Below are 22933 nucleotides of genomic sequence, written 5' to 3'. Positions count from 1 at the left end.
GTGAGAAAAACTTCAGAAACCCCACCTATTTGGAGCTGGCTCAGGTCTGCAGATACATAACTGTTTAATAGAAGATGCTAGAAGTGTCATTATGCAGTCACAGCTTTCATCACTAGAGGGCGACACGGTCATGAAATAGAGCACATACTATCACCATTATTGCTATAACCATTGATGTGGCTCCAAAACTGTCAAGTCAGGCATTTTTTACTCTTTTTCTTTCAAATATCTTCAAAAGTACCGTTATACTAATAATAGACCATTATTTCATGTTCTTTTTTAATAAAACAAATTACCTCATATAACATCACATTCATGTAATTGTGGATGTCCTTCAGGCTGGTCTCTAAAAAAATGTACTCATATGTAATTAGAGTTGCAAAGTTGCGATGAGGTAACTATTTCTTTCAGTATGTGTCTTAAAATCCTGCTGGGATCCAGTTTACTGAGGGAAAAAAAAACCTGCTGAGCGTCTCTTTTTTGCTGACATCACATTCAGTCTCAAGCCAAAAGAAACACTGGATCCATGACAAGCAGTGGGCGAGAAATGGAGGAAAGAATAGAAACTCAATGAACAATGGATAGTAAAAACAAAGATGTTGATCTCCGCCAATCTAAATAAATGGCCAGTAACAGATATTGTGTCTAAAGTTTTATTTTCATGAATGGTAAAATAGTAAAATAACATTGTAAAAAAAGAAAAAAAATCCAAATAAATCTACAGACAGTACATAGCCTACTGTACCGTGATGACTGGACAGTGACAGTGTTGTATTTCATTCCTCAGGCACAAATTGTTAAATAAAAATGTATTTCCTCACTGATGTGTTTGTTTGAGTGCGAGACTGAGGTTGAAGATGAGGTGTGTTGATTTAATACTGAGCTCTATGTCCCATGTGATTCTCCAGTGCTGTTCAAACAAATTTTTACTGTACATACTTTCCTCAAACATCTTCAACACATGTTCTTTTCTTTTTCTTTTTTTCTTTTTTTTAGCAGCAGCCTCTTTTATCTTCATATATGCTCTCAAACTAAATAACCTCTGGGGTCTGGAAAGGGTCATAGCTCATCAGACGGTTCTTTACTGTCACTCTTCCCTGTCTGTGGCGCCGCCGGCTCCTCTGTCGGTATTCTGAACGCCACGTAAGGACACGTCCTGGTGTTCAGACAGACCAGTTTCTTGAGCGTGGCCGTGTTTACTATATCGAAGCCGGCTTTGCCCCCGAAGGTGCTGGGCTTCCAGTAATCTGGAGAACATATGGGGTTTCCCATGAGGCCTTTCAGAGAGAAGGGGGCGCCCATCTCCACCATGCTCTCTCCAAATATGGTTCCCTCTCGCGTCCTCTCCAACATCAAGCCGGGATAAAATTCAAGAGCGTCGATGTCACCGTAGAATTCCTCAAGTGCACTGGCAATCTCCTCGTTGTCTGCAAAAGGAAAAAATCACAAGTATTAGACAGTTAATGCATTGTGCAATGTGTTTCTCAACATTGGGGTCGGGAACTAATTATTATTCTTTTTTAAATTATGATTAAAAACACCACACACAACTTAAACACCTTAAACAACTGCATTCTAAACTTTCTCAAATATAAATTGAGTTCAAATAAAATGCAGCTTATAAAAATATCTGAGCTGGGGCATCTTTATACTCAAATGAAACTTTTATGAAACTTTTATGTTACAATTTTTCGACTACATCGAGGGTCCTTAAACATTTTTAGAAATAGAGCCGTCAGAAAGATGTCTCCTTAAATTTGAACAACATATCTGAACTTTTATGCTCAGTTTATAAGATCTGATAACACAGTGGAATGATAATAATAAAACTAATAATAATAAAATAATAAAACTAATACCTAATTTGTGTCTTTTTAAAATTATGATTAAAAACACCACACACAACTTAAACATCTCAAACAACTGCATTCTAAACTTTCACTTTCTCAAATATAAATCGAGTTCAAATGAAATGCAGCATATAAAAATATCTGAGCTGGGGCATCTTTATACTCAAATGAAAGTTTTATGTTACAATTTTTCGACTACATTTTTGATTGATGGCTGCCAGAAGAGAGGGTTGTCAGAAATCAATGACAATGATGTCAAAATGGGGTCACGAGCCAAAAAAGGTTGGGAACCAGAACCACTGAGTTAATATACAATCTGTCACTAGCAGCACAGCCCTACAGGAGGCAGTGATGATCAGTTAGGGTGTGTTTTTCATTTTTAACTTAAGTATTCTGACAGCTATTGAGCTAATTCCTGTATAAACGAGAGCCAGTGATCGTTAAAAATAAAAGTAATATTAGCATGAACATGGTACAAGGAGTCACGTTTCCCTATGGCTGAATTAGAGTTACTTTGATGATTCTTTTGACTTTGCATTTAGTACCATCTAGGTCTAAAGTCTTAGTGTCATTACAGTAATAACTTCCCTGTGCCAGAGATACATGATGCAAACCAACATTAATGTAAAATATGTTGTACATACAGTTATAGACCAGGAACTTGACTAAAACTATTACTACACTACACAGGATAGGAATAGAAAACCTTGGTTTAAGCAATATAGTAATGAAAACACAGACAACTCAATGCTATTTATTCCAAGAATGTACGTGCAGCGACTCTCATGGACTTGTAAAAGTCATAAATCACAGGTTTGGAGAGTCTCATTTCCTGACTTCCTGCTGTGCAATCTGCACGCAGAGCTGTTTTTCTTACCAGTGAATTGTCTGAACGATGTGTACGGCTTGAGGTTAAAACGTTTCCTGTACTCATTGAAGGGCTGCATGCGGAGTTTGCGGGACTCCTTGATGGTGTCCACGGCCACTCTGGTCACCACAGCATTGATGTTAAAGCCGCCGCCAATCTGTAGGACAAAGGTTTAAGGATTAAGAATCAAATGTGAAACATAACATCATTCAAACTACAATATTAGTGGGGGGGGGGCAACTTCTTTTTCTGAGGTCTCAGATTAATCTGTACATGACATAATGTTCACCCTTCACACACAAACTGAATGTATTTTATTGTATGATGGTCAGGAAATGACACATTTTATGCTGCCCCACTGTAAATCTATCTCACATCTATTTGTATTGCAATCATTTCTTATTTAAACTTATTTATGTAGTTCATTGAAAACGGAAAGATGTTTAACGTTTTCTATTTTCATGCATTGAAAAGTAGCTCATGTTTGTTATGTGTTATGTATAACTGCTGCGTCGTATCATTGAAAGACCTGACGCAGGTTTTTGTTTCAGTATGTGGCAGAAAAGGAAACCTAAAAAAAACAACACTGTGGTATTCTGTTTCCGTTCAACGTGTAAAAGAACAATCCCCATCGACCTCATTAATCAGATGAGAGTACTCTAATTTATCAATTTGTAATCTGGCAAAAAATAAACCCACAAAAACAGGAAGACTGAGCACTTGTGCCAAATAAACACAGTGCAGCACTTTGAGATAATACAACAGGTTAAGTGCGTTTAAAGGGTTGGTTCAACATTTTGGCAAATTGGCCCATTGCCATAATCCCTATAGTCATAGCAGTAGGTTCGTTACCTTTAATTGTCGGTGCAAACTATTTTTAGAACGGCGGAGCAGAGCCGTGAGCTGCTCAGAGCTACGCTACGGAGGCTAATGGGATTTCTTGGTTTCCCTCATCAAACTCATCAAATACACAATCCAACAACTCCAAAACGCTCTGGTGGACAAGTTGTGACCTGCACATTCACCATTTTTGAGGAAAATGCAGAGTCTGCTTGCTGAAAAACTCCCCCCCGACAGGAACACGCATCATCGGTTTTGCATGAATTTACCTCTAAAACAGCTCCGTCTCGTAACATTTCGTTATTATCTCATAGCGTGGTGAATGTGCAGGTCACAACTTGTCCACCAGAGCGTTTTGGAGTTGTTGGATTGCGTATTTGATGAGTTTGATGAGGGAAACCAAGAAATCCCATGAGCCTCCGTAGCGTAGCTCTGAGCAGCTCACGGCTCTGCTCCACCATTCTAAAAATAGCTTGCACCGACAATTAAAGGTAACAAACCTACTCCTAAAACTATAGGGATTATGGCAATGGGCCAATTTGCCAAAATGTTGAACTATCCCTTTTAGACTTAGTCATACCAACAAACAATTTTAAACTACCATAGGATTACTTGGCTTTGATGTGTGTTATTTTTATTACCTGTCCTGCAACTTGCCGAGAGAACGCGTCCACCAGCTTATCGACACCGTAGTGTGTGAGAACAGACGTGTTGAAGAGGAACTGAGTGTAGAGGAGTTCGTCTCCGTTTATTAAGAAGGAGTCGGGCATCAGGGGGTGCCAGTGGTAGAGCTGGCTGAACTCCAGGGAGATCCGATTCCCGTACTGGAATTGGGCGTTAAAAAGCAGAGTGGGGTCGAACTTCAGCTGCAGCATGTATCCGCTGAGGTGCTGCACGTACTCCTCTATCACTATCTTTATCGTCTCACCTGAGAGGAACAGGAAGGGACACAGAGAGGGGATGCACAGAGAGAGATTATACTTAATACGTACGCAAACCTCAGCCTGAGATCACACAGATCTATGGGCTTAGGCGGAGGTCTGCTGGTATGTTATTACTGTCAAGGACAATAGCAATGAGCAAATAAAGAATAGAATAAGAAAAGGATGAGTAATGAAAAAAGAAAATATAGGTTGACGTTGTAGGAAATGAGCATTTTGTATTTTATCTGAAAGTTTGATAAGATTATTGATACCATTCTGTTGTCTGTCAGCTCCAGACTGAAAATGGAGGAAATAGCTAATCTGGCTTCATCCCAAGAAAAATCCACTTAAGGACACATTTCTAAGGATCATTCACAAACGTGTTGTATCTTGTTTGTTTAACCAACACAAAACCCCCAAGCATGAATAAATTCTGGCTTTATGGCGTGTTAAATGGCAGATATATTTTGGCAGGGGTTCTGTGACTTCCTGGAATCTGGACGTCATCATGAATTTCAGTAAAAAAAAAACAGCAGAATCCAGAAAGTTACTGCAGCCGAGCATAAAACAGTCCTTAGCTTAAACCCCGTTAGAAACAACTGGCTCAAACTTCAGAGACAAGGTATCTGTTTCTCTTAGTTTATTTTATGCTAAGCTTCGCTGCACTTTCCAGCTGCTGGCGAGAGAGCTTCATATTTTCCACTGCTTCACATCTCAGAGAGAGACGGAGAACCGCGGATAAACTTTGGCGGCTCACCGATGATGATGAGGCGCGCGGTCTGGAAAAGCTGGTCGTCGTCCCAGATGGGATGCTCCGCTTTCAGGAGGTCACACACTCGGTTGTGTTCTCGCAGCCACAGCGTAGCGTACAGCCCCAAGCCGGGAAGAAGTCCAAACACCTCCTGGCCGATAGCCATCTGACTCTCCGGGGGGATTCCAGGTGGGTAGCTCATCTTCACGGGAGCATCGGCAACAAATGGAGGATACATCTCGCCATCAATTAACTGATGAGGGGAGAAAAAAAATAGGAAATTATAATTACACCAAACAAGAGACTGCAAACATCTTTTCCTTGCCTGAAGACTTTGTTCCTGCTGAAACATGTCATATTTTGAAAAGCACCCATTAGAGTGAATGACAAATGAATGACAATCTAATTAAAAAGAGTTTGTTTCATTCAGACAATTAAATCCACTCCACCCTCGGAAACTACCACCAATTCTGCAGGAAAACCACAAACATCTTGAGAACGTGTTGTGATGAGTCTCTGTGGCTTTGTTCTTTCCATTCACAGCTTCACGTCTCTCACCTGATACTTGAGTTTTCCGTCTTTGTGAAGCCTGAGGAGGAGCTGGCGTTCCAGGTTGTCTCCATAGATGTGCCCTGCATCCACCTGCGAGAGGATGAGAGCAATAATAAAAAACAACTTTCTATTTTAATCCACTCATCCAAGAGAATCTCTAAAATGAGATATTTTCTGTTTCCTACTGACTCAAATTAATGTATATGTTGTTTAATTCATTCTATATTTTCATGTCTAGATTAAAGGGATAGTTCAACATTTTGGAAAATTGGCCCGTTGCCATATTCCCTATAGTTTTAGCATTAGGTTTGTTACCTTTAATTGTCGGTGCAAGCTATTTTTAGAACGGCAGAGCAGAGCCATGAGCTGCTCAGAGCTACGCTACAGAGGCTAATAGGATTTCTTGGTTTCCCTCATCAAACTCATCAAATACACAATCCAAAACGCTCTGGTGGACAAGTTGTGACCTGCACATTCACCACGCTATGAGATAATAACGGAACATTACGAGACTGAGTTGTTTTCTATGTAAATTCATGCAAAACCGCTGATGTGCGTTCCCGTCGGGGACAGTTTTTCAGCAAGCAGTCTCTGCATTTACCTCTAAAACAACTCTGTCTTGTAACGTTCTGTTCTTATCTTATAGCGTGGTGAATGTGCAGGTCACAACTTGTCCACGACAGCATTTTTGAGTAGTTGGATTGTGTATTTGATGAGTTTGATGAGGGAAACCAAGAAATCCCATTAGCCTCCGTAGCGTAGCTCTTAGCAGCTCACAGCTCTGCTCCGCCGTTCTAAAAACAGCTTGCACCGACAATTAAAGGTATCGAACCTAGTACTGCTATGACTATTAGCAATGGGCCAATTTGCCAAAATGTTGAACTATCCCTTTAAACGCACATAACCTGTAGTATTGTCTCAAATTGCTGCACTGTGTTTATTTAGCACAAGTGCTCAGTCTTTAACTGTTTTGAGTTTTTTATTATATAATATGACATTAACATGATTATGACAGTATTTATCACTTTATTTCCCCATGCAAAGCACACAGTAAATCCTAAATAAAGTGGATTGTTATTATAATGGTTAATGGACAAAAGCTCTCTAAGTGAACTAACCCCATGTGCTAGAGCCTTAGTGAAGCCCACGCCCATGCGATTGTAGGTCTTGAAGAACTGGTGGGTGAAGTGCTGGGCGAAGAAGGCGAACATGAGGTTGGAGCCCTGGGGGTCGGGTCTGAACGTTCGTCTCTTCAGCAGCTTCTCCACCAGCAGCTCAGGGTCAGGCAGCCCCGCTCTCCCTGAACAGAAAACACCACGACGTCACTGACAGCGCGGGACACAGATACACCACGCCTCTAGTCATAATACTGGAAAAAAGAAGAAAAAAAAAAAAAACGCATCCGGGAAAACCGCAGTGAAACAGTTACACAAATGTTCAAGGTCATTTATTTGCATGCAGGTCACTGTGGTGAGAGGTTTGGTTTCACTGATAAAACACTGAGGGAATTATATCTCCAGTGTTTGATTTGACTGATGCTGTAACACATATACACATCTCACAAACAACATCAAAATCATCACTTGTGTTTAAAGTAAGTTAGTAGATATAAACTTTATAGTTTCACCAAAAAAATATCAAAACAATGAGCTGAAAGACACAAAACAAGTCGAGTTTAGAGTAATTCTCTGTTGACTTGTTGATACTTTTTAATATAAAATGTAGTTATTGGATCCAAGCATGTTACATAAATATTGATTATTGCAACTTTAAAGGGATAGTTCAAGATTTTGGCAAATTGGCCCATTGCCATAATCCCTATAGTGTTAGGAGCAGGTTTGTTACCTTTAGTTGTCGGTGAAAGCTGTTTTTCGAGGAAAATTCATGCAAAACCGCTGACGCATTTACCTCAGTGGTTTTGCATGAATTTACCTCTAAAACGTCTCGTAACGTTCCTTTATTATCTCATGGCGTGGTGAATGTGCAGGTCACAACTCCACGTGAGCGTTTTGGGAGTTGGAGTTGTTGGGTTGTGTATTTGATGAGTTTGATGAGGGAAACCAAGAAATCCCATGAGCCTCCGTAGCGTAGCTCTGAGCAGCTCGCCGCTCTGCTCCGACGTTCTAAAAATAGCTTGCACCGACAATTAAAGGTAACGAACCTACTCCTAAAACTATAGGGATTATGGCAATGGGCCAATTTTGCAAAAATGTTGAACTATCCTTTTAAGATGATATAAATGAGGAGCTGACCTTTGACCCCCAGAAGTGTTGGGCAATCATCGGGCACCGGGGGCAGAAGCCGAGTGTAGTAGCTCAGGTTATAGTAGGATTCCCAGCTGAGGTAGCCATACTTTGAGTTGTAGGTTGGAGGGTTCGGGATTAAGTTGGACCGAGCTGTTCATAGAAAAAAAAAAAAAGAAAGTCATCAGAACAAATGAACGAATGACAGGCATGAATTAATTGATTGAACTGCTGCTGGCCCCAGACCTGTTAGAACGAGCCGCATAAGAACATCCCGTAGAAACGTGTGGTTGACGATGTCCCACAGCCAGCGGAAATGTGTGAGGATATAATGCACCACATCTGGAGTGGGCTTGATGAACTGACGCACTCTGGTCCAAAACTCAGCTGCGGTGGAAATACAAAACGTTTGTTACTGGAAATCGGGGCATTCTGGGAACTGAAAATGGAAATTAACTGGTATAACAAGGCTTTTATGTCACTGTCCAGAAGGAAGCTCAGCGAGTCTGGGCTTAATTTTCATAGCATTTGCCACCCACGTCTCCAAACTGTTCAGCGATGTAGCAAATAAAATGAAACAAAGTGACAGTTCAGTCTCTTATTTGCATCACATTTGGATCACAGGGTTCAAGAACTGCACAAACTGCACCCAGTGTGTTGGGAACAGGAGGTTGATAGAAGCTAAACACTTCACGTATGCTCAGTGATCCTTTAGAGAAGGTTAATCAGGCCATGTCTGGAGGGAGTGAGAGTCAACTGAGCCGTGATGATCAGGACAAAATTAATTGGTAACTGTTTTTGGTGAAAAGAAAAAAAAAATCCCTGATTCCAGCTTCTCAAATGCAACGTTTTAACAAAGCTTCATTATGATTCAAAACGATTTGATTCATAATGATTTCTGCTTCAGTCTACCGGTGTGCAAAGGATCCTCATGATCTACTCCAGTCTGCTTTGCAAGACAGAATGACTAAAGTTTCTTTTTTGACATTTATTGAGTTTTAAACATTTATCCACGCTTAGATGGAATTGTTGAAACTGTTGCATAAAAGCAATATCACATTTTGCTTAAGTAACAAAATTAAAAGTGCCTCTTTATTTTTTTTAAATAGCGCAGTTAAACAGCAACATGCTGCCTTTTAAATTCTAAGGAAATGGATTTTTCTTAGAATTTGTTTCATTGTTTTATTTTTTTCAATCGATTTTGGGACATTTTATAAATTGATTCTGAATCGTATTAAATGAGAATTGCGATTCTTATGTGAATCAATTTTTTGGCACACCCCTAGTTTTAATCCTGCTAATTGTCATATGATAGTTAACTAAACATCTTCATGTCACATGGGGCTGTGGAGAGTTATAAAAGTCATTTTCTGGTATTTTTTTTAACAATCTGTAGGTAAAATAACTGATTAAAGCAGCTTTTATACGCTTTCTCTGACACCAAGCAAGTGGTGGTGATGGTCGCCTGAGAAAAAGCCTCAGTCATTGTTGTGTTTTTCAATACCAGAGATAATATAAAACATCCTCAGAGCAGAGAGTCACCTCTTCAGGGCAGACCGGTTGATACCGTGACTCACTAGCTACTGGAAAGTGATGAGACAGTCCTGCTGGTTAGCATGCAAACGTCAACAGAGGAGATGCAACATGGGCGTTAACTCTCCATCGCACGGGACGACGTAGTTTGATGACTGAAAGTTTAACAGCTCATCGTGCTTACTCTGGCTACGCAGCAACAGAAACAAGTGTTGGTCGTTTTATTTGGTGTTACATGTAGTTTTGGATCCAACACCATTAAACTTGGCTGCAAGAAAGGAAACACAAACTAATTCTTCAACCGAGTGCATAAAATGAATAAAACGTTTGTGACTAGTCTAACTAATGTAAACCTTCTATTAGTTTATGCTCAGCTCTCACTTGGTCCCACTTTTCCTTATCCTGTTTAACTTATCTTTTCCTTCCTTCTCCTCCCACACGGACCCCTTTTTTTTTCTTCCTCTGTCCAATCATAGCAATGGTTCATTGTTTTGATGCACGGTGGTGAGGAGGGTGATGTAACTACATAACTCTCAGCCAAACACATCACATCTGATTAAGGACTACAGTGTGTGAGGGGCCCCGGTTAATGAGGAGCAGACCAGCAGAATCAGCGGGTGCTTCAGTGGAGCCATCAGCAGGAGCAGCTCTGATCCAGCTGGTTTCTTCCTGGCAAGTCGCCGCTCCTCCCGCTCCTCCTGGGTTTTCCAAATATTTGGGTCTAGACAAGGAATCCTAGCTCTGCAAGCCAGGATGTGTTACACTATTTCCTCATGTAGCAACAACAAAATGAAAAGTCTTTCATCCGCCGGCCGGGGCCATACGAGACCCCTTCTGTCTTGTGCACAATAGAGAATAAGAGAATATTTCAAATTCCCCAATGAATGAGAGTTGGTCTGATGAGAATAAACTGACTCACGGACGGTGCAGTTTTCTCCGTAGTAGCCGGTGCGAGTGCAGTCACACTCATGCTTGTCCTCAGTGTACCTTACACACACACCCTGGTGCTGGCAGGGGAGATAACAGCATGGATTCACTGTGGAGAGCAAGAGGAAGAAGAACCCATGTGAGATTAAAGAGATATGTGCATAAACTCTGCCAGATCTACAGTATTTCATATATATATGTGACATCTTAAGAAACTCAGTCGAATTATTATCCTGGCGCAGCAGAAACATCTGTCTTGGACTGTGTAACCACCCCTGCATTTCACAGACGGAGCCCAAAGGACATGCTTTTATTAAAAAAAAAAACACCTGTCAATGATGTAATTCTGTTTCAATCCCTGCTGCCTGTGAGGTTCTCGATTTTCAGGAATGTCGTAGAAAGAATTGTCAGCATCGTTAAAACATACAATTGCTGCTATGATGCATATAATAATACGACACTTAAAAATAGTAGTTAACTTTATTTGGTAAAAACAATTTAAATAATCTGAAAACATTTTAGTTTTGTGGTGGAAAATTGCTATGATTAGTATTTTCCTTGTAATGAGTAGTAACGTAGTCTTTGTAGTAGTTGTAGTAAAACCTTGTTTGCACTCCTGTTAACTCCATTAGTAAAGACATTTGTGAACTGACCATAATAAACCTGGGGACAGAGGAAGGACACTAGGATGACCCACGTACAACCTGGTTTACTAATTGCTCTAGGTTGTAAATACCTACAGAGAAACCAACAACGGGGGTAGACATTTGTTGAGTAGAACATCTGTTGGATTGTTTTATAGTCTGAGAAAGCTAGAAGTGCTTGTAGTAATGAAGTAACCAGAGTCATAAAGTGGGGTATAAGAAGGGACTGCAACCTCTGCTCTTGGGGCACTACTCTGAACTGCTATCTGCTGTGTAGTTCTGTGTTCTGTCTCCTTCTCTAGAGAATAAACTTGGGTGCATGCTACCACTCTGGTCTTGTTCTTTTGACTCACTCAAGGCAGAATCAAGATTTCCACGACAGTTTAACAAGGACATTGTTTCCTTTCATTTCTGGCCTGACAGCACCTGTGGTATCTGGTGTTGCCGGCAGAACCTGCAGGAAGCTACAGCTGTGTCTGGCCAAGAATGACACAACCACTCTGTAAACCAGCAAATCAAACAAATGACATATAATTAGTTAATTATTGAGCTTTACAAGAGCGGGAAAGTGGATTGTGTGTTTCCTTTGGATGGAGCCAGACTAGCTTTTCCCCCGCTGTTTTCCAGACTTGGGAGCGGAACAGTTCTTCCCTCATAATAAACCTATCCTTTAAGCCTATTTACCAAAACTATTACCTTAGAAGAGGAGATGTTGTAAGCTGACATTTATAACCATAAACATGGGTATGTAAGAGTTATGTCTGTATATAGTATGTCTTACATATGTGCACCAGTTCTTTACAAATCAAACAAAATACTGTGGGAAAAATACATCTCTGGCCATTCAAGTCAGTTACATATATAAAAAAAAAGCCCTTTGTTCACTAACACGGGGAAAAAAAGGAGGCAGAGTGGAGGGGGATTGCCTGGGAGATCTCCTGACATGATATAACAAGCAGAGTTTATTCACGTTGAGAAACGACAGCATCTTAACGGCACGACGTTAGATAAGCTTGTTTGTATCTGGCATTCCTTCACCCTGGATTTTATGCACTGATAAATCAAAGTGTGGATGTGCGGGTTATGTTAACAATGAGATAAAACCGTAGAACACCCAGGTAATGGGCCAGCTGCTGTGATGACAGGTTATGGCTCTCACACTTAAAGAAAACACACACAACACTTGATCGCTATCAGATGTAAAAGGTCAGAAAAAGTTCAAATGCCAAAACAAAATAAGGGGGGGAGGAGGAGGAATTGCCCCTCACGTCACGTGCCGTTATTGTATTACAGCTTCAAACGTAGAAATGATTCACCGTCTGTCTGTGAGTCAACAATTTATAGAAGTTTGTCTCCCGTGACTCAATTAGTTTCCTGCGTGGGTCTCAACCGGAACAACCTTCTCATTCACTACTAACCTGAAGGTCTTTGCGGACATCAAAAGCTAAAGGATAGATGCAAAAGAATGAGGCAGCAGGAAGGAAGACTTGTTTTTTTTCTTTTTTCGCACGGGTGTGAGATGATAACTCTGGCCCGAGGGCAGGATGGTATATTGTGTATATAAGGGAGGAGGGGTATAGCCTAGGGGGGGGGGGTTTGTAGCTGCACAGGTCAGTCTGCATGTCTCCACAGGTTGGGCAGGAAAAGTCTTTTCAGGGGCTCCACGGCAAAGAAACATGAGAAGACACTGGGAATTACATTTTCATGGAAGTATGTAATGGAAAAATCCCAAATCAGACCTCACAATAATCTTCTGATGAGACATTTCATTACACTGCCTCTTAATGAAGTCATGTAATTGTCACAGGATCAAGCCTGTACGGACCTGTCTTTGTTATCAGGGTTACAGGAATGTTTGGTTGCATGGTGGTGGCAGCTTATCCCACTGACTGCACTCAGTCAGAGGAAAGACCTGATAAAACCACAGGGATAATGAAAACACAGGACGGACGACGCGCCTCGACTCAAACCCTCATGAACATGTGCTTCCAAGTTCCTGCACCAAAAAAAGTCCACGCACGCTACATTACGCACAATCATGTTACAATGCAGGCATAATAATAACAGTGTGTGTGGCCAAACCCATCGACCTCTCACCTACCTGTGTTGGACGTAAGCTCATCACCCAGGCATGCAGGCTCCAGTACCAGCAGTAGAAGAGTCCAAACTGACCCTAGGACAGAGGCTTTCACACAAAAAAGAAAAGAGAAAAAAAAGAAAAACTGATATCAATTTGTGTCCAAGAGCAAGGGAGGCGAGACACAGAAGCAGCAGTCAGTCAGTCAGTCATACTCACTTCTCATTACAGCAGCCTCGGTTCAGGAGAATTTCATTCCAACTGATAAAACTGAATAAGAGGTGCAGTAATCCAGACTCCGGCCAATCGGTTCAGCGCTGTAGGGAGGAGATCAGATCCACTTGTTGGTGAAGAGACAAGACAGTGAAAGTGACGCAGCAGCAGCAGCAGCAGCAGGACCAGCGACCAGGCAGGTTAACTCTTGTCTGTGAGTGCTGCAGCTCTGTGGCACTGTGCCTTTACCTGCCCCTCAGACTGTGGAGACTAAAGGGAAAATGGGATGGTGTCTTCAGCCCTCAGGGTTGCAAGGCTCTGCACCCTCTGTCGCCTCCTGCTGGTATAAACAGGGTTTGGCTCTCAAACACTGCTGAACTGGGGTTTCTATAATAAAAATAAAAAAACACTGTCCACATTCACAGACCACACAATGTAGTTAATGTTGGCTCAAGTTCATTATAAGCTGAGTCATCTTAAGAGTGCTTGTATTGTTCAACAAATGCACTCCAAGTCATGAACAGACGGCTTTTCCCTTTTCCTCATGCACTTCGCTGTTGCTTCATCTTGAAAGGCTTCTCTGCTTGTTTCTCTGGCCGGTGCTGGTCCGATGAGTATCTCTAATACACAAACAACACTTAGTTTCCAGAGAGTGGTGAAAACATCAGCAGCACAGGTCACAAGATCAAACTAGAGGTGGTCTGTCAGGACTGTGAGGACGTAATGGTTGAAATGACGTCCAACCCTAGAGGCCAAGAAGCCCATGAAAGTGATATAATAATAATAATACATTTTAAAAAAACATCAAAAAACAGATATGAAATACAATAGCACATAAATACATACACATATACAAAGAAAATACAATGTGGCTGGATAAATAGATAAGGAGAATAAAATGGTTGGGGGACAGATTATTATAGGGAGTAGGACAATTTAAAAAGGTGGGACTTGAAGGTGTCAATGGAGTCTAGAGTTTGTATGTGTATTGTAGTATTTCTATCTACACCTAATGATGTAGAAATAGGCCATTAAGAGTCTGATATGGGATTTTAATTAAAGTAATGGACATTTTCGTTGCCATAAATTGGTCAATCAACATAGCTATTTGTCAGGACATGATGAACCCTATGTGCAAGTATGAACTCAATTTCCAGCTGGAGATGAAATGTACCTATCTAAAGCTAAAATGCAATTTTTTTTTGATTGACAGTATGTATACAAAGGCAGCATCCATAGCAACCTCATCATGATACAGAAAATAAACTGAGAAGCTGTGGTGAAACTGGCAGAGGAGCAACTTTGCGAGAAAATGTGAGAACAACAGTGTAAAGCTACTTTTGGCAATGCAGAGGGGGGAAAAACAACCTTGCAACCGTACCAAGAGGTATGATGGGAAATACAGCTTCTGTGAAAAAAAGCCTGGAGGCTTATCAGTGATTGAAGTCATACTCCTCCACCTCAGTGAGAGGTTGCAAATCACGTTAAACTTGCCAGATCCAGCTAAAGTAAACATTCACTGGATGACAGTGGAGTGATACTGTTACTTGAAACAACAGAAAAACCCACGGTATTAAATGTCAAGTCGGGTGACTCCCAAATTTATATCTTTTGGAAACTTGCCGGTCACTACATCTTTGGGAAATAGGATCTTATTCATTTCATCCCGAGTTAATCCGCGAAAATCCCGCAGCCCGTCACTGCTGGCTCTTTTCACCGTGGAAGCCTCCTCTGCTCCGACGTTTCCCAGCTGCAGCCGTAAATCTTAAACTTTTGACTCATTTGTAAACTACTCTAGTCCACTCGTCATCTAAGAAATTTCAGTATTGTTTGGCTCCTTATAAATATTTAGACGTTTAGTTGTTCATGACATGTGGAAACGGCCTCTCTGCCTTTAAAGCTGATCATGCAGCTGCACTTCTGCCAAGTGAGTTTTGCAGGGGTGCTGCTAAGAGATTGAGGGTGAGGGGCCCCTGTTAACAGCAGCTGTGAGTTGAGGGCCCCTTGTTTTCACTCAGTCCTCTTTATGTTTGATGCAAATGCTGTTCTGTCTCGTAGACCCGTTTGTCCTGTGTACTGGTATTTGGAGTTCGCTTTCAGTGATTTACAGTGCGTCCATGCCAAACTGTGACAGATGTTTGGCACCGAAACGCATTTTCAAATTGAAGGCCTTCGTCTTTCAGTGCCTCCTAGCAAATGAGGTATAGCTAATTCTCTCATTAGGTTGGACTTGTATCGATGTTAGGGATATTAGTGGACTGTTAATGATTTAAAAAAGGTACATTGTGTGCCTTGTAAATGCAAATAAGGTGATATTTCATTGGTCCAACAAGAGATAAACTGTAGTTTCAGTTTCCTGTAAATTTGTGGCAAAGCACCAGTATTACCCTTTTTGGACACAATGAGATCTTTGGTATTATTTTTAAGACATCGAACTTCCAAGGTTGGCGATTGTAAGAAAACCCCCAACATTAATACAAAGGCTCGTATTTCTGAAAATACCTTTTATTTCAGCTTTGTGTTCTTAGTTTTGACACAACATTTGCACAGACGAACCAAGTGAGAATTAAGTCTCAACACCAAGTGAATATTGAATCTGTTGATGACACCGTTAACCGGATAAGACATCAAGTCTGAAAGATCGAGACAAGACTGCAACTCTTGTTTAACATCACATTTATTTAACCAAAAATGTGTCTTTTAGGATGAGCTGGAGGCGGCCACTGCAGCACGTCTGGGTTTGGGGGTGGTACCTTCCCGGAAACCATTCCTGAAGAGAAAAAAAAAGACAAAACATATTGAGGTTGAAGCAGAATCAATTGGTAGTAAGTGTTATCTCCATTGGTAAATCCAGATGAACAAGTCGGAAGCAACGTTTCTGTTATTCCACATTTAGACAGGTTTATCTACAAACACACTTCTACCATCTAGTGCTGCCAATTACGAACCGGTTGGCCAACCAACCAGCTATAAGGTAAATGATTAAGGTCAGTGCATCCGTTTAACTGATGATTAATTTTGAACTGTAAATATTTCTCTTAGTTGCTTGGACTAGATGATGAAGAGTAGGTTGTATCTTGGCACAAATTACTCAGATAAACAAACAGATGTTGGCATTTCTGTGGAGACGTGTGGAGACAAAACATGGGAGGAGTTCCAGCTAAACGCCGATCAAGCACGCATGGTTTATCAGAACCGTCACAGGTGACATGAAATCACACCAGATATAGCACGTATCTCTCAAAATATCTCTTAAAGTTGTTTGTGCAATCCTGTCCAATAAGATGCAACTGAGATAACCTGGCTTCTGCTTCAACAACACACACCTCAACACGTTGGATGAAGCACAAGACAGACTTTATGGGCAGGTTTTGATTGATAACCTTTTCCCCATTGGGCACGATTGCATAACAGTACATGTGAAAATTGGAATATGCCAGTAAATTTAGTAAATTAAACTGAATTTTAGTCAGAAATAGGAGGAGCTCCAATCAACCTTGATGCCAAAAATCATAAACCACTTTCCCTGCCCAATAACTAAAGCGAGTTGAAATGCCTGTGTGCCAACTTGATGCCGCTGCTCTCGACTTACAATGATGCTTACCTCAGAGAAAACAATGATATCATTGGAGTTCATTTGTTCAGACATTTATTTTTTCAACATCACTGGTAAGCACCACTGACAAGTCTTAAAAACAGCACAACACAGAGGTTGGCAACAGAAAACCACTCCAGACTCTTTGCCAACATTGGACGTTAAAACTTTAAATGTGCGACATTAACTTTCTATTTGCCCCGTTTTCTGATCGAGTGGAAGTCAGACTATCCCTGGTGATCCAATGAAACGGCCTACTTAGATCAGGTTACCGCGGATTTAGCGCACTCATCGCCTTGTGTTTACCGTATCCCGGCAACATTTTTCTTGTTGTTTTTGTACACATTTGTTTACAATTGTTTATTCCTGCTTTCCAGGTCTGTTTTTTCCTCCCAAACCACATGTTCGTGACGTAATGTCAACATGAACGTTGTTGAGGCTCATATAGTAATGTAATCCTGCGCTTCTTATAAACATTTCACATCACAACCATAACATTAAATATCTGAATCATGGAGAGAAAAGCAGCTATAAGTTTCCTTTGGGTGTTTTAAGGTAAGATCCTGGGCCTTTGCTTGTTATTCCCAGCTTGGAAAATGTCAACAACCTGATAGCAGATCCAATGTTTTAATTCAAAATGATTTACTACAATCAAGTTTACGAGTGTTTATCATGTCTTAACATTTAAAAAGGAAAAAAGGAATGTTTTTAAGCAAACTCGCTTCATTGTGGCCTTTGAACAGGTTACATGTGTAGTATCTGCATCAAGACGACATCTTACCATTTGTGTTACTGATGCCAAGGCAATAAAAACAGCCTTTTAATCCACTATCCCTTCACTGCACTGCAAAAACTCAACATCTTACCAAGAATATTTGTCTTGTTTCTAGTCAAAATGTTATTTCTAGTCAAAACAAATCTCATTCTACTGAAATAAGACTCATCACATTAAATAGTAACTTGTTTTTAGATACTTTTACTTCTTTCAAGCTTTTCACTTGGAATCATCTAATAGCGGGGCAAGTTTTTCATTCTTATTACAAGCACAAAAACTTCCTTTCACTGGCAGATTTTTCTACTTATTTCAAGTGAAAATGTGTTTGAAACAAGTGAAAATAATCTAAAAACAAGTAAATTGGGTGATGAGTCTTATTTTAAGTGGAAAGAGATTAGTTTTGACCAGAAATGAGACATTTTGACAAGAAATAAGACAAATATTCTTGGAAAGATTTTGAGTTTTTGCAGTGTGAAGCTCAGATAAACTGGATTTTACAGCAGTTAGCTCTGAACTGGCAGCATAGCTAATACAGCTGAGCCTATTTCATAAAAAAAAAAAGACAATACATACCTGAATCTGCGGTAGACAACCTTCAGGTGTCTCAGACGGCCAGTACCAGTGGTGTTCCTCCTCTTGGCCTTAGCGCTCCAGTTGTCTACAAAACAAAAGACATCCATTAGCATCAAGAAAATCTGAAAATATGTAGACTGAACCCTGATAATTGACAATAATTTGATGGATTAAGTTTCTCTACCCATTACTTTTACAGTGTCAAAATATTTTGTAATCCACTTTGTTATAAATTCCTAACAAATCCTATTTTAGTGAGCTTTTTAAATGCATAACCTTTAACCTCCATGTGTTTGTTATGCTACAAAATTCTCCGTCACATTAACTTGCATGCAATGTTTTGGATAAGACAGTGCCTTCAGTGACTTACACTTTCTCTTGCGCTTCTCAGGGTAGCCACACTTGCCGCAGGAGGACTTCTGCAGGTGATAAGCCTTGGACCCGCAACGACGGCACAGGGTGTGCGTCTTGTTCCGGCGTTTACCGAAAGATGATGTCCCCTTCGTCTTGAGTAAAAGAACAAAACAAAAAAACACCACAGATCAGTAACAATCATGAAAAATAAACCCTTCAGCTCATGTTACAGTTCTCACAGTCTTGTCTCAGTTAACAGGATAGAATCACAGAAAGTCATTTGTTCAGACATTTGTGTTTAAAGACATCATTGACAAGACTCAAGGCTCAGGTGGCGGCAATAACCACCTGATGCTGGATGTGAGGAATGCAATTACTGAACGTCACACAAACTGAGGAGATAAGAAAACTATTGAATTTCATTGTCGTTTCAAAGGCACTAAGGTCCTCAACCTTTAAAAAACAAATTACCAAGCATTATGGCTGAGTACCTCAGAGTGACTTTAAAGCGTAAGTTACATAACAGCAGGCTATTTAACACAAAACCAATTAAAAATGTATACATTACAACTTCCTATTAAGGAAACAAAATCAAACAACTCTTGTATTGTAACTTACAGCTGTTCACACATTACCTGGCAAGCAACAGGAGCTACTGCAGGTTCAATAGCATAATATCTTATACTGATCAATGAATGAAATGGACAACAGGTCTGGTAGGAATAAAGCTACTACTAAAATGATTTCAGGAACAGGAATAAAAATAAATCTTCTCTATTCAGTCTTCATTGAGCTAACAAACCCAAGACATGTGGACACACTCTTCATAACCTGTTGTTCATTTCCCCATGTTGTAGGCCCATGTGATAGCATTTGTAGTGACAGTATGTATAAACAAATATATACTAGTGAGGTTAATGCGGGTATTTGTATATACCGACATGGGATATAGTAGCAAATTCAGTCTTATATCAAAGTCTTATTTCATGTTCCCACACTCACCTAAAGGAGACACATGAAGAAACTAGCCGGGTATGCTTACTGCTATGAGTTAGCCTGTTAGCCACTGTTAGCATACCATTACGTTTGTGCAACGTATAACTTGTTAAATTCACCATAGGTCAATTAACAGCTACGACAGGAATTATTCTGACTGATATTAACATTTTTCGTCTGTCCCCCGTGTGAATTAAACTTTATTTGTCCGCTGGGTTTCAGTGCTAACCGCGGCAACTTAATGCTGGACGGAAGCAGCAGCAACAACGTTAATATTATGAAAAATTAAGGTTCATCTTGAAAATACTTCATCCGAGTGGTAACAATGTTAATCCGACATCGAAACATGGTCATCCAGCGTTAGATTAACGCCACTTTTAAGAGATGTTTGCAGATTTCTCTCTGCCAGCGTTGCATCTTACCATTTTCGTCCGGTGGCTAAGGGAAAAGAGGCCGGAAGGGGGGCCGGCGCTGCATCAAATTACATCCGTGCGGCTTCCGGTGTTACACAGAAATGTGACCGGGTTTCATTTGCTTTACCTGTGGTCTCATCTAGCCTCGTTTTATTATGACAAAAAACTGAGTGTGCTCCACTAAACCGTGTTAAATGTGTTTTATGCATAGACTGTAAAAAGGTTTTATGTCATTTTAGTGATACTATTATATTATTACAACACTGGGAAAAGGGGAAAAAAATGCAAATGGCTAAATTTAATTATTTTTTTTATTTTTATTTTTTTTTACGTTTGCCTCCACCAAATAAAGGAAATTCACATTTACATTTGCAATGTGGAACATAATACAATTCAGGTAGTATATTAAATACGAGTTAGCCTATATGAGAAAAAAAAGTATAGATGGATGTATCACATTATGCAGCAAATGAGAGAAAAGCCTCAAACGCCATGGTGCTGCTTCATTGCTCCCCACCATAGGCGCAAGCTATTGGCTTAGATGATGTTCAATAAATATTTGAGTGTGGTGTGTTGTGTTGAACCAAAAATGTTGTTTATATTCACCTATTAGGACCCCTGGAGGCCTGTTTTTGTCAAGGATCTGTGTGTCAAAATCAAGACTTTTGTTGATGTTGTTATGATAGATCTTTTGGGCCAGACTACTGTCATTTAAAGTCTATTATTGTGCAGAGTGTAGATGACACTTGACAGGATACAGGCACAGACAGACAGTGCACAGAAAAGTGGAAGTCGCAACTCATTTTTCATTTCTGTGACTCACAGGTTAATCCAGCCAAGCTCTGACAAGCTCTGGGGTATGACAGAGACAATAATACTGCAGATACAAGGCGCCAATTAGCTTCCTTTGTTGAGTGTCTGGCCATGAGGGAGCTTAAAAGTCAGAAGCTTGGAGTGAGAATTGCTTCTCCTTGCCATTGAGAGGAGTTGTAGGAGTTTCTTCCATTTGGAGATATTCTGTGCATGCAAGTTCGACTGGGAGCACCCTCAGGAAAGACCCAGAACATGTTGGCAGTATACAACATATCCCATTTGGCATAGGAACAACTCAGATCCTGAGGGCCATGGCTGGAGAGGAGGATATGTAGGCTACTTTGCTCAGTCTGCACTACACATTGGATCCAAATAGGCTAAATGAAAAAAAAAAAGATTATATGGAGCGCAGATTTTTTTCTTTTTAGGAATTCAAATGTGTATGTGTGTGTATGAAGAAAGGAAGGAGTTCCACTGCACACAATGTGGTCATTTCAATACTGATTTATTATATTGTTAAAAGTTATGCAACGCATTTCGCCCAGTGGGCTGTATGTGTGTGTGTATTGCTTGCACAATATTAGTGAAACATTGTTACAGACTTTGATGTTCAGCTCAAAAGATTCGCTCTGGTCACTTCCGGCCAGGCCAGGCCAGATATGCAAGAAAGAAAATACATTTATAGTTAACCAAATCTGTAGCTGCACAATCTGGGTGCAAAACGCTAGTGACGCTGTCTGTTGCAATAACTGACATTGAGGGAGATGTCTTGCAGAAATCAGATAGGCCTACCACTTGGACACAGAGTCTGAGGACTGAGGATCTGGAGGACAGTCCCACTCTGTGCACTCATGTGAAAGGGTCAGTATAGGGTCACTCACATGCACCTGAGTCTGCTGCTTTGTGAAGGTGTTAATGCATGCATGCAGTTCAGACTGTATAACATGATCAATGATCAAACAGCCGTCAAAGTGGACACTATAGCAGAGATCAATGTCATTAAACATGTCCTAAGAAAGATTGACCGATTTCTGTCAGTAGTTTGGGCTCTGCAAGGAGCTGCGGTTTGAAAACACTGACACAGAGAAGTGTAGAAGGGAATGGCTGAGCAGAGAATATGAATATTTCATATTAACGTTATTTAACCAGCAGCCCGTGAAACCGCAAATGCTCTCATATGCATCAGTGCTGCTGCAGCCATATCAGGTGTGATCAGAGATGATAGGTGAATGACTTTTAATTTGATGCCCATGTGATCTTTACATAGGAGTCACAGCAGGCTTTGTTTTTCATGCTGTTATAATAAGACGTTGTTGTGAGTGCGCAGGTGAAGGAGACCATGACCTTGGGTTTTGGCACTGAAGCATCTGAATGAAACGCGGCGCGCTCCCGGCAGCCAGGCTGAGAAAAGGCGCATCCTCCTCCTTTTTCATTTCAGTCACGCAGCTTTGCTCAGATTTGAGATGAAGCGAGGGGTATAGGCTCTGTTTTTTCTCCCACCCCCCACCCCACCGTCCTGTCGCAGATCGCATCAGTAATTTAAAGAATTGAATGATAATAGGCGTGCTACGGGAATCGACGCCCATTCGTTGTCTGTCAGTCTGTACGTTCCCGGATTTATTCTGGACAAACAGCACACGGAGCGCGTTATTTTTGGATGATCTGGATCGACCGAGCGACTGCACCTCTTCGAGACGAGTAGCGCACGAAATCCGATAGAAATTAGGCTATAAGAGTTTCCCTCGGGACATTTCATGTTTGTTTTATCTTCTCTCTCCATCCGTCGCTTTTACAGAATATTTCAGCTTCTATAGATGTGATTTATTTTGGGCCAGAATTAGATGCAGGGCCATTTACTGGTTTGCACTAATTCAGAAAAAAATCACAAAGCGAGCGACACATTGCGATGCTCATCATCCAGCTGCAATGATGCGATGGCGTGAGAGCAGCGGTATAATAGCTTAGTGAGGCGGTGATGGACAATGTCCACGAG

At 40.7% G+C, this 22933-nt stretch overlaps 3 protein-coding genes across 3 annotated transcripts in view; 1 reads left to right on the top strand and 2 right to left on the bottom strand.

The window, feature by feature from the left end:
• Nucleotides 1–22933, top strand: part of atp5fa1 (ATP synthase F1 subunit alpha) — a 126723-nt gene that overhangs the window by 8622 nt on the left and 95168 nt on the right. The window lies entirely within an intron of this gene.
• LOC310995216 (prostaglandin G/H synthase 1-like) lies at nt 768–13597 on the bottom strand. Its single transcript, XM_083984197.1, has 11 exons — nt 13428–13597; nt 13233–13316; nt 10480–10596; nt 8274–8414; nt 8037–8180; nt 6903–7084; nt 5791–5874; nt 5239–5485; nt 4200–4486; nt 2728–2875; nt 768–1427 (listed from the first exon to the last, which is right to left on the bottom strand). The coding sequence occupies exons 1-11, from the start codon at nt 13432–13434 to the stop codon at nt 1060–1062; spliced, it is 1809 nt and encodes a 602-aa protein (XP_083840323.1). The 5' UTR covers nt 13435–13597; the 3' UTR covers nt 768–1059.
• rpl37 (ribosomal protein L37) lies at nt 16081–20218 on the bottom strand. Its single transcript, XM_083984081.1, has 4 exons — nt 20137–20218; nt 18735–18870; nt 18365–18449; nt 16081–16191 (listed from the first exon to the last, which is right to left on the bottom strand). Exons 1-4 carry the CDS (start codon nt 20137–20139, stop codon nt 16122–16124), a joined length of 294 nt encoding a protein of 97 aa, XP_083840207.1. The 5' UTR covers nt 20140–20218; the 3' UTR covers nt 16081–16121.

The sequence above is a fragment of the Trachurus trachurus genome, assembly GCF_905171665.1.
Source record: "Trachurus trachurus genome assembly, chromosome: 12".
NCBI classification, from domain to species: domain Eukaryota; kingdom Metazoa; phylum Chordata; class Actinopteri; order Carangiformes; family Carangidae; genus Trachurus; species Trachurus trachurus.
Note: the sequence above shows the minus strand (reverse complement) of the source record. Positions and strands in the feature narration are given on the sequence as shown.